Genomic DNA, 12,825 nt, shown 5'->3' with positions numbered 1-12,825 from the left:
AAATTCAATTGCCATGTATGATAATATTAGTCTCAATACTAGCAAAATCATTAAATAATCCTATAAACTTTATAATTCTCTAAAATATGAAATGCAAAATAGTCCCATTTCATTAAAATCTTAATTTTGGAGATATCAAATATAGCCATAATCACAATGTCAATGTATAGCAGCGAGGATGGTAGTCTTGAGGTTATACCTCTTCTTTGTACTTAGTTTAAAAATAAACTGTAAACTTTTTTTAAGCACAATATGCTTTTGGGATATCAGACCACAGAAAGCCTTAACCCCTCAACCACAGGCAGAGAAAAAGAAAGAAGAAAGTATTGAAATTCCTTTTGATATACCATCTACTTTTCTGCATCTAGATCTCAGCTGGAAACCTCTCTCAAAGGTAAGTAACATGGGATTTAGTCCATTTTATTTGCTTATATACACTATATAGTTTAAAAGTAGAGCCTCTCAGATTAATACAGGGCATTACAACTCATGTATTCATTCAACCAATAAATTATTTCATTGAGAAGTATTATGTCTGCCTAGGTCAAAACAGAAATCACAGTTACCATGAACTCAAGATGGATATTTGTTCATGTATAAGCAAGCAGCAACTTACCAATGTTTTTTTTTTTTAACAATTATTCATTATTACATAGCAGTTGCTTAAAAATTAGTAAGCTCTTAAGTTAGCCCAGAAAAGCTAATTTTATCAGTCTTATAGCCAAAATTCTACATGTTTTACCCATCAATAGTAGAATTGTATCACAATACTTATGACCAAATAAAACTGAAGGTAGCTGAAAGAAGAATTGTTTGTAGTTGTCTTCAATGGCAGAGCTTGAAGAAAAGTAATTTTAATTTAAGAAAAGTAGGGCTGAGAATTAGACGCATGTGAGAAGTATGAAGAAACTTCTGACATAGATGGCTCTTATTCTTTGAAATGTCTAATTCTATTTCCAAATTTAATATTTTTATTTTCTTTTGATTTACAAGTATCACTAAAATTACGTTATCATGCATTTGTTCCCAGTGGAAGGGAAAGCACAGAGGGGTGGGAATATTCATGAAGTAACTAGAATTAGAAATTTTCTAGGCAGAATTTATAGAGCTGTAGATAGTTTTAAAAGGAACAAGTAAACAAAGGTCACCTGAGACTAGTTGTCTAGCATGTGGACAAAATTTCTAACGGAGAAAAGTGGGGAGGGAGCCATGAGGGGGAAACGCTGTGTGTGACGGTTTCCCATTCTGGAGCAGAGCTGGGCCACTGGCGGAACTCAAGGGCTTGTATGTCCCTGAAGGGACTTGACAGTTCCAGGGAGGTGCAAGGTCCTGCACAACTGTTTAGAACTTTCTTTAACTGAAAGATTTAGGGAACAGGGAAACAGGCCATTATTTTATATTAAAACTAACAATAAGATAGTATGAAACAGAAGACAAAACAGTTTGAGAAATTTAACAGCATATGAGACTTTGGGATTTGGAAATGAGCCCCCAGACAAGCTCCCCTCAGTAGCCCAGCTTTAGAAACTGTGGTTTAGGTACTTTCTGTGGGGAAAAGCAACCAAAATCTGAGGAAGAATGGAGAAGGGAGGAAGAGAGAGAAGTAGGGACATAGCCGTGTGGGGACAGAGGGAAAGGCAAGAATAAATCAGCCATGGACAGTTTAAGGATATATGGTAATAATCATTCCTATATGTTCTCTCAAAAGATAAGGCTGTCTAAAGGCGAAACAACTTTAGACCACTGCCCAACCAAGTTAAGCCTGAGCGAAGACAATCTCCTTTTCAAAGCACAAGGTAACTGCCTTTGCTTATTAAAAAGGCATTTAATAAGGTTCCAGAGTTAGTAGTTTCTTATGTCTAAGGTGACTACTTGCTGGGATAGTCTAATTTGTAAAAAAAAAAAAAAAAAATACAGAAAAGCAAACCCTCCAGTATGGAATTTTACAGTTGCTGTGATAGCTACACCAGGCACGCTGAAACTGCCTGTATACACCAGAAGACTTGATAGAACTCAGTTCAGTTCAGTTTCATAGTTATTGAGCACAATCATATATTTTTGAAAGCTCATTATACTAAAAAATTTAATGAAGATCACTTAATGAGTATGTATGTGCTCAAAGAATAATTCTACAGAATGGAATGCATCTCAAGTCTAGCAAACTAAATTATGAAGTACTCAGAAACAAACCACCATTCTCAATCAGAATAGAAAAACTAGTGTTTATACAGCACCATAATAAAATTGAGTAGAGAAAGAACAATTGATTTTTAAATATATCGCAACCTGTACAGCCTTTTGGAAGTAATTGAAGGGTGTGCTTATAGGCTGTCAAAACTTAAAGGTACGGATTAATATCCCACCTGGAGAGCAACACATAATTAAAGTATACTGGAATCACTAGCAGCTGAAGTATTTTCCAAACATTTGCCTCATCAAAAGGACTTACATTTATAAATTGTTCAGTGTTAAGTAATAAGACACATAAGACAAACATAATATAACTAATATCAAGCTTGGGCAAAATTCACCTTGAAGGTATATTTTTCATAGCAACAACCCAATACCTCATGCTGAAAAGAAAAAAATGGAATCACAGTATTTTTAGAGACATTTTCAAAGCAATATTAACACATTGCATGTGTTTTATGTACTCGGGCCTCCTTCATTCCAGAGGGTGAGTAAGGAGAGCTCCCTCCTGCAACTCCTCCTCTTTGTATTCCATTATTGGTTTCCATGGATTGAATTCCAGCCATGGGTCAGGTACTGTGCTAATATTGCACTTGCTGTTATTCATTTAACAGATATTTATGAAGCATTTGTTTTATGCTAGGCCTTGGGAGTGCAATGCTGAGCAAAATAGACACTAGTAATTAGAACAGTCCTACAAGCTGGGAGTTATCATTATCAATGTAAAATTAAGAAAACCAAGACTGTAACTTGTAAAAAGTTATCGATGTCCTAATCTTATTTTTTTAACCTAATGAAAAAAGATGATCATCAGGGTATTAGTGCTTTTATCCAGTTTATAGTAAGGGTACGATTATGGCCTTTAAAGTGTGGGCTTTTTTTCCTTTTAACCATTTGATTGAGGTATAGTAAACATACAATAAAATGCACATGTTAAAATGTTCAATCTGATATATTCTGACATATTAAAAACCCGTGAAACCATCATTGTAATCAAGATAACAAGTTTATCCATCACTTCCAAAAGTTAACTCCTGTAGGGACTCTCTTTGCAATCCCTTCCTCCAGGACCTCTCCCACCTCCACTCCCAACCCACCACTGATCCACTTTATGTCACTAAGAATTTGCATTTTCTAGAGTTTTCTGTAAATCACACAGTTATACTTTTTGGGTCTGTCTTCTTTCAGTCAGCTCATTATTTGGGGATTCATCCAAGTTGTTGTGCATATCCGTAGTTTATTCCTTTTTATTCCAGAGAAATATTTCATTGCATGGATATACCACAGATGTGTATTCATTCCACTGTTGATGGGCATTTGCATTGTTTTCAGCTACGACATAAATAAAGCTTCTGTGAATGTTCATATGCAAGTCTTTGTATGGACATATGCTTTCATTTGTCTTGGGTAAATATCTAGGAATGGACTGATTAGACCATATGGCAGGTGTATGTTTAACTTTTAAACAAACCACCAGTGTTGTCCAAAGTGTTTGTACCCGTTTACATTTCCCCCTGGCAGTATATGAGAGTTTCCTGTTCTCCTACATCCTCACAGTTGGTGTGACTGGTCCTTTCAATTTAATCATTCTGAAATATGGTGTGTGTGTGTGCTCTGCCACTCGGTTGTGTCCAACCCTTTGCAACCCCATGGACTGTAGCCCATTAGGCTCCTCTGCCCATGGAATTTTCCAGGCAAGAATACTAAAATATGTTATTGATATCTTATTTGCCTTTATCTAATGGCTAAAGATGTTGACCATAGTTTCATGTATTTGTTTGCCACCTGTATATCTTCCCTGGTGAAGTGTTCAAAATTTTTGTCAATTTTTTAGTTGTATTGTTTGATTTCTTATTATCGAGCCTTATGAGTTCCTAATATAATCTGCATACTAGTCCTTTATCAAATACATGATTTGCAAATATTTTCTCTCAGCCTGTGATTTATACTCTAATAAATCATTGTGTTATTCTCCTAACATTTCCTTTGAAAAGCAGAAGTTTTTAACTTTAATAAAGCTAATTTATGCTCCTTCTTGACCCAAAGCAGAGGTCTTTCTAAAGTGTGCTTTTTAAAATGCATTATGAAATATGACTACTTATTTTAAAAAAATATGAATTGTAACTTTAACATTCTTCAAGTGAGTATAATTTCTATTGATCCTTCATTTCTTTACATTAGACTCTTAGCCCATCTCTTTCTGATGATTGCCTAAATATGTTACCATCTCAGGAGACAGAAACCTTTTTTTCCTTAGAGAACATCATATTTCATTTTAGTGTAGGCACAGCTAACAATAGGGAATGGGCACATAAAGCTCAATGTGGTAAGAGAATTATTTAGAAATACTGTCATCCTTTAACTTTTAGAGGATAATTTCCCCATTGTTATTATCATCATATCTGTATCTATTCAAAACAGATATGAAATGTATTAAATTCCTACAAAGTGCCAGTGTCTGAGGATATATCTGTGCATAGACAAGTCCCTACTTTCAAGGAGCTTACATTCTGGTGGGACACACACTAAAATAAATGACAAATCCATATCTGAATCTGCTTAAGGAAGGGACTACATAAAAGAAAACTTGAAACATGACCCAAATGCCATCAAACAGGAGCTTCATCAAATGAATGTTCTCTTTCCAGACAAAATCATTTTGTTGAGATTTTTTTGGTTTAGTCACTAAGTTGTGTCTGACTCATGATCCCATGAACTGTAGCCCACCAGGCTCTTCTATCCATGGGATTTTCTGGGCAAGAATACTGGAGTGGGTTGCCATTTCCTTTTCCAGGGGATCTTCCTGACCCAGGGATCAAACCCATGTCTCCTGCATTGTAGGCAGACTCTTTACCGACTGAACCACCAGGGAAGCCCAAAGTCATTCAGTCATGTTTGACTCTCAAATACCCTAGTTAGAGCTCCAACTCCTGATAGCTGACCGGCAACAGGAGGCAGAACATGGCCATAGTAATGCCTTTAGAGATAAGAGGCATGTGTTAGAAAGATCCAGGGGATCACCAAGTCAAGTCTTTCACTTGATCCCCTGAGTCTTTCTAACATATACTTCTTATGGCCCTTGGAGATTCCTTAGAAAAAGGTGTATTTGACTAAATCAGCTCAGAAAGGAGATATGGCATATGTTTTTAATTCTCATCTGAGACTATAGTTGGCCATGTCCTCTTACCTGTATTAAGTTGATATGTCAACAGTACCACAAATCAGAAAAAGACTTAACTTTCACTTGGTGATCCCCTTGGATCTTTCTAACATATGCCTCTTATCTCTAAAGGCATGACCATGTCCTGTCTCCTGTCGCCGGTCACCTTTCAGGAGTTGGAGATCTAACTATGGTATTTTGAGATCTTCCTTGCACACGCTGCCATCTATCTACCTACTCTGGCCAGATTTGGACCTGTTGACTAGAACACACTCATAGCCTTCTCTATCACATTTTGCTTGTTATGATGGGTTCACTGACTAGGAATCACAGGTTCATGCTGTTCTACCATCATTTTCCTGAGTTCCTTCAGTTTGTGTCTGGTACTCTGTTGCCATCTAGTGGCCACAGGCCTGCCACGTTGCTGCTGCTAAGTCGCTTCAATTGTGTCCAACTCTGTGCGACCCCATAGACGGCAGCCCACCAGGCTCCTCTGTCCCTGGGATTCTCCAGGCAAGAGTACTGGAGTGGGGTGCCATTTCCTTCTCCAATGCATCAAAGTGAAAAGTGAAAGTGAAGTCGCTCAGTCATGTCCAACTCTTCGCGACCCCATGGACTGCAGCCTACCAGGCTCCTCCATCCATGGGATTCTCCAGGCAAGAGTACTGGAGTGGGGTGCCATTGCCTGCCATGTTAGAGCCATAAAAGCCAGTGCTCTTCTAAATAGTAACTTTTCGATAAGGTTTTTTAATTTTTGCAATCAGTCTGAATCTCCTTTCTTAAAAAAGAATTCTTTCTAAATTTCTTAAAACTTCTCTTGCTATTGTGAATGGGGATTCTTTTTTGAAATTATAAATTTGAATTTATATTAAGTATAAGACAATGCTGATTTCAAAGCAACTAACTTGGCTAAATCTTTTAGTTTATCTAGAGATTCTCTTGAATATTCTTTGAACGCAACTCTGTGAATCCTATTCACTTTGTCCTTTCTATCCATTTCTTTCATGGTAAGTTTTTTCTAGTGTTCTTTTAACAAATAGTGATCTTCAGAGAGATATTTTCAGGAGCCTATTTTATGAGCCCAATTGTTGTATCTCCTCTTATCAAGAAAAGCACTAAAGTCCTTCATGGTGATGACGATTCCTCATGATACCAAAAGCTTCATGGTACTAGTAGAAACCTTCTGGAAAAATATGTGCTTAATTGCATATATTCTCTTTTCACCAAAATCACATATATACTGACCTTTCCCCACTGTGTCTTTGGAGTAATTTTTCAGAGCTTTTTGAGGTGCAATAGGATGTAGATTTTGGATGCTGGGTTTAAATTCAAAAGCCACAGTTTATTATTTGAACAGATCTGTCTGTGCCTTTTCCCCCCATGTGTTTGAAAGGAGAGAGATGAAACTAAGGGGAGCAAATAATAGCAGCAACTACCTCCTAGAGTGTTATGAAGATAAAATGAGCTAATACATGTAAGCAGTAAGAACTGCTTATCATCAACTCACAATCAGCATTAGCTACCATCTGTGAGACCTTGGGCCAGCTACTTAATCTCTCTGACCCTCAGTTTACTCACCCTTGAAGGAGGATTAACACTTCAACACCTTGGGAATTATTGTGAGAATGGAATGATATGGTTTAGTGCACACAGCTTAGTGCCTGGTATGTAGTCAGCACTCAGTAAATGTTAGCAACTATTAGCAGCTGCTGATGGAAAATTCATGACCTGTGTGGATGATGTTGAATTCAATACATATCCAAGTTATTCCAGGCAAGTCTGAATAAATGCAGCTGATGATAACATTTTTCTCAGGCCTCATCTTCTTTGACCATCAAATTAAATGCTATTGACTAAGCCCGTCTTCTTGGAGCTCCCACCTTGGATTCTGAGATTTTCCTGATCCCTCTTTAGTGTCCCTCCTCTGATCCTTTTCCTGGCTGCATTTCGCCTTGCTGCCCTCTCATCAGGAATTTACTTGAACTGTGTGTTTTCCCTGTTGCACACTCTCCCTTTGATAACATAGTGTGCTCCCCTACCTGTGCTGAGGATCCTTAAATCTTGTCTCTCACTGTCTCTTTGTACTGAACCCACCCCACCCATACAACGTCAGTGCATCTAGAATAGAACTCATAACATGAGTCACCCCTGCCTCTGTCCTCAGGCCCCCATGCCGTCTCTCACAGAGGATAACTAAATCTGTGTCCACAATGCCTTTTCCTTTTCGCACATTTGCCTTTTCCTTTGCATTATCAGCAGTGACCCTTGGATGAGACACTTGGTTCCCCTTGTTAGACCAGGGGAGCACTCCCTCAGGAAACATTTTTTTTTTGAGGGTATTAAATCTTTTATTGATTACACATGATAATGGATGATACACAAGCTTCATTCCCATCTAAAACTTTATCTGGTACCATAATTCAATTTAGATATATTGCATAGGATGTGCCAACAGTCATTAATAATAATAATAAAAAAAAAACTCCATGACTTTGCATGGGTGACTCTTTAAATGGTCACCCATTTAAACTCCAGGTCACATCACAGTAACTGTCAGTTCAACTATACCAAGGTTCTGAAGACAACAGCTTCTCCACCAAAGCAGGTTGTAAATAAATTTCAAATGGAACCTGGCATCACCCTGAAGGAATTCTAACTTCACACGGTAGTTTACCAAAATGGCTTCAGAGTAGACTAACTTTACGCAGCACATTAAAAAAAAAAAAACAAAAACGACATTTAATTCAGCATCATGATTAGACTATTACATTTAGCAATCAACAGCATGGGTACAAAAACAAAATCTACATTAAACCCTTTGTTGGAATGCTTTACACTTTCCACAGAACAGAAACTAAAATAACCTGTTATACAATTAGTCACAAGCACAGGCCTTGAGTTTTTTGCCCATACACATGAGTATTGTCTAAAACATGTCTTCTTTGTAGCAGCTAGGCCCTGCCACCACTGTGCTCGGCTGAGTTCACAAATCTGTTGTAAGCTGTAGCTTCCCTGTCACTTCTCTGGCTCTCTTCTCCTGCTAAGCTTTGTTTCCCGGCAGTAATTAAAACCTTCTGCCACTGCCATAGCTCCTGCTGCTGCTGGAACCACCATAGCCACCTTCATTTCATGGTTTGGCAAAGTATTGGCCTCCACCACCATAGGGGCCAGAACTTCTGCCTCCAAAGTTTCCTCCTTACATGGGTCCAAAATTTGAAGATTGATTGTTGTAATTGCCAGAATCATTGTAGCCTCCGCCACCTCCAAAATTGCTTCCGTCATTACCAAATCCGTTATAACCATCCCCACTGCCAGCATATCCGCCACCACCACGGCTGCCACCAAAGCCACCTCGACCACTGAAGTTTCCTCCACGACCAAAGTTGTCACTCCCACCCAAACCACCTCCACGACCGCCACCAAAGTCTTCAGAACCACTTCGACCTCTCTGGCTGGATGAAGCACTAGCCATCTCTTGCTTAGACAGGGCTTTTCTCACTTCACAGTTGAGGCCATTCCCAGTGTGGTATTTCTGAATGACAATCTTGTCTACGGAGTCATGGTCATCAAAGGTTACAAAAACAAAGCCTCTCTTTTTGCCACTGCCTTGGTCAGTAATGATTTCAATCACTTCAGTTTTCCCATACTGTTCAAAATAATCTCTCAGGTGATGTTCTTCAGTGTCTTCTTTAATGCCACCAACAAAAACCTTTTTCACAGGTAAGTGGGCACCAGGTCTTTGAGAATCTTCTCTTGAGACAGCCCTCTTGGGTTTCACAACTCTTCCGTCCACCTGTGTGGCCTTCCTTTCACCTCCTCCACCGTGGCGTATGTGACAAACCCGAAGCCTCAGGGGCGCTTGGCGTTTGGATCCCTCCTTACCACACAGTCTGTGAGCGTTCCCCATTGCTCAAAACGGCTCCTCAGACCCTCGTGAGTTGTTTCAAAGCTCAATCCTCTGATGAAGAGCTTCTGCAGCTGTTCAGGCTCTTTGGGAGACTGATTTAGACATGACGGCAGTGGAGGGGGGAAAGACTTCAACGATGCTTTCTCTGCAGCATCCATGGGCAGAAAGGAATAACCTAACAAACGTATCTCAGCAAACATTTTTTAAGCACATATTCCCAAGGAACATGTATTTATTTACAATGTATTTATGTATGTTCTACTCTGGTAATATATTTATGTACATTATTTTAAAAAGAGAAAAACATAAAAATGAGAGTGAAGAATTTGAAATAAATATTTTAATTTTATGTATTAAGTAGATATGAAATGCCTTTTTTGCTCTTGCTAAATGCATTGTGAATAATATCTTTTAGAAGGAACAGTGTGGTTGAATGTGTCTAGTTATTTCTTGAAGTGTTGATGACACTGTGTAATACAGCTAGTTAAAGATCCCATGTTTGGCTTACTTTGGTACTTGTTTTTAATGTCTTACCCAGTATGAAAAGGGATTGCACAAAGTGTGTAGATCCCGAACAAAGGAAGTGTTGGTTGACTATGCTTACTAAATCATGATGATTATCTTTTACTTTTGTCTGAGATTATGGCAAAGTGTTTTTGAAATGCAAAATGTATTTTTAGTATAGTTGAAGTTTTCTTCTCCTATTTAGTTTTCATTTATACTTTTGTTGGTTCTTCCATGGTTAATATAACCCAGAGAATATATTAAAGGTGTGTGTGATGAGTAAAGTATTGTGAGCTTAACATTTCTTTATGATCTTTCCTAGGAATATAATATCATGTTAAAAAAAAATAAGTGATTTGGAAAAATGCCCAAGATATATCTTTAAGAGAATAGAAAAGAAGGATGTAAAGCTAGAAAACCCACTTAAAAAATAAACTGTCTATATATAATCACCAAAAAGTAATAGAGGAAAATAGACCAATATTTTAATAGTGATACCTCTGGGAAATGTGATAATGAATGATTTTTGCTCTTTTATTCGTGCTTTTCTCTCTTTTTAAAAGCTTCAATTAACATTTATTAAGATCTCAAAAAATAGCATTTACTAATTTTAGATTAATTAAGATTAATCAGATGCTTTTTTTTTTCAGATGCTTTTAAAAAGATAAAAGTTACAGATGACATTTGAATTTCACCCCCTAGTTTAGCTGTGCTCATACTGTTTACATGGAGAACTATGATATAGTATAATCATTGAAGTTCTCAAACAATAAACCTGAAATAATCAGCCAGCATTAAATAACGTTCAACATGCTGTATTTATGACAAACACAAATAACACGTTAGATGGATTTAGTTTTTTTTTTTTTGGATTTAGTTTTTAGCAGTTAAAAAATTTACACGTGAAAGGCTAACCTTGAATTATTTTTAAAAATTGCTATATGATGCCAACTGTATAAAAATAATGTGAATTGCTCATTAGAGATTGTCAAGGGTGTTAATTCAAGAGAAATATCAATGCTATCTCTTATTGAGAAAATCCAAGGGTGTTATATAACCTAGAGGATGTATTTTGTGTCCAGTATACTGTCAATAATTCTGAGATAATATAGATATTGTAGAAGTGACTTTCAGACTGTGCCATGGAAACTTTTAGAGCCCCTGAAAAGTGGGCAGAGGAGTCTTCCCTTTCCAGTGTGTGGAAAACCAGAGCAATGTGGCTTTGATCAGGTTCAAAGGCAAGGGATTCCATATAAACTGTGGCTTGAAAAATGCATTCTACTGCTAAATTAGAAGTCTAAAAATTCTTGGACTTACGCCCACCACACTGGGGAGGAAGTAGGGTGGATATGTGTGAGAAAGGACAGAGAACATAAACTAATCATATTTTAGAAGATCTTTCAATGTAAATATGTGCTTCTTCTATCCAAATATCTCTAAAAGAAAAAATATTAGCCCAGAGCAAAGCAGTGAAGGCAGGAGAAATGAACCCATACCAGAATCTGGAGAATGCATTGAGCAATATTCTCAAGCCAATAGATGACTTCTGCACCAAGTTCTTTGTGGGAACAGAGGTGAGTTGGAATTACCTGCTTCTAAAATTAGCATTTAAATTACATTTAAATATATGATTATGACCTCTATAGTATGTTTGTCTTATGAGGGCTTACAATACATTTTTTAGTCTTCTATCTTTTGGCTTACAATATTTATCCTGTTTTCATATTTTTATATGCTTGCTTACATTTAAAAATTTTAACCTCAATGTCTCATAGGTTCATATTTGAATAGTCTATCAAGTTCTTAGATGTCTTTAAATTCATAAATGTGAACAGTCTATAAAATTAGATATGACTTTCTACTAATAAAAGACTATAAAAGTAAGTATGACTCTTTTTACTAATAAATTATCAACTTGCAAATATTTATCAAATACCTATACCATATGGAAAAACTATGCTAAGTGTTTCAGATTTACTAAGAAAATATATTGCTTTGTTAGGCCAGTACAATCTAATAGGAGAGTGAAAAACTCACTCAATTCAAAAGGTAAATAGCAATTGGATATAGTAACAATAATGACAAACTATGCATAAACATGAAATTTACCATCTTAACCATTTTTTTGTATACCATTCAGTGGTACTAAGTATATTCATATCATTGGGTAACTCTCACCACCATCCGTCTTGAGAACTATTTCATTATCCCAAATTGAAGTTTTGTCCCAGTTAAAGCAGTAACTCTGCATTCCCTACTGACTCCAGCTCCTGCGACCACAATTTTACTTACTTTCTCAATGAATTTGACTGTTTTAGTAGTCAAATGCAAGTGGAATCATATAATATTTGTCTCTGTGCACACCAAAGTTTTATAGGCCAAGGATGACAGCTTCAGAAAGAAAATCTTTAAGATGATTTATGGACGGAGGTTACTGACATTGTACAGGAGACCGGGATCAAGACCATCCCCGAGAAAAAGAAATGCAAAAAAGCAAAATGGCTGTCTGAGGAGGCCTTACAAATAGCTGTGAAAAGAAGAGAAGCGAAAAGCAAAGGAGAAAAGGAAAGATATACCCATTTGAATGTAGAGTTCCAAAGAACAGCAAGGAGAGATAAGAAAGCCTTCGTCAGCAATCAATGTAAAGAAATAGAGGAAAACAATAGACTAGGAAAGACTAGAGATCTCTTCAAGAAAATTATAGATACCAAGGGAACATTTCATGCAAAGATGGGCACAATAAAAGACAGAAATGGTATGGACCTAACAGAAACAGAAGATATTAAGAAGAGGTGGCAAGAATACACAGAAGAACTGTGCAAGAAAGATCTTCACAACCAAGATAATCATGATGGTGTGATCACTTACCTAGAGCCAGACATCCTGGAATGTGAAGTCAAATGGGCCTTAGGAAGCATCACTACAAACAAAGCTAGTGGAGGTGATGGAATTCCAGTTGAGCTATTTCAAATCCTAAAAGATGATGCTGTGAAAGTGCTGCACTCAATATGCCAGCAAATTTGGATAACTCAGCAGTGGCCACAGGACTGGAAAAGGTCAGTTT

The 12,825-nt window shown here is 37.1% G+C and overlaps 1 protein-coding gene and 1 pseudogene across 12 annotated transcripts in view; one reads left to right on the top strand and one right to left on the bottom strand.

The window, feature by feature from the left end:
* The window catches only part of DNAI3 (dynein axonemal intermediate chain 3), a 106,790-nt gene that overhangs the window by 49,400 nt on the left and 44,565 nt on the right, over positions 1-12,825 (top strand). For 11 of the 12 annotated variants that reach the window (XR_009493788.1, XR_009493789.1, XM_059884546.1 and 8 more), the window contains exons 15-17: positions 247-394; positions 1,709-1,796; positions 11,205-11,335. Coding sequence is in view for 10 of the 12 variants with exons in the window: in XM_059884546.1 (XP_059740529.1) it covers positions 247-394; positions 1,709-1,796; positions 11,205-11,335 (367 nt within the window). In the remaining 2 variants the exon portion in view is untranslated. 12 annotated transcript variants of the gene reach the window in all.
* On the bottom strand, positions 8,118-9,444 carry LOC101904875 (heterogeneous nuclear ribonucleoprotein A1-like; annotated as a pseudogene).

Source organism: Bos taurus, chromosome 3 (genome assembly GCF_002263795.3).
Source record: "Bos taurus isolate L1 Dominette 01449 registration number 42190680 breed Hereford chromosome 3, ARS-UCD2.0, whole genome shotgun sequence".
Classification (NCBI taxonomy): domain Eukaryota; kingdom Metazoa; phylum Chordata; class Mammalia; order Artiodactyla; family Bovidae; genus Bos; species Bos taurus.
This window is presented reverse-complemented; position numbering and strand designations above follow the sequence as displayed.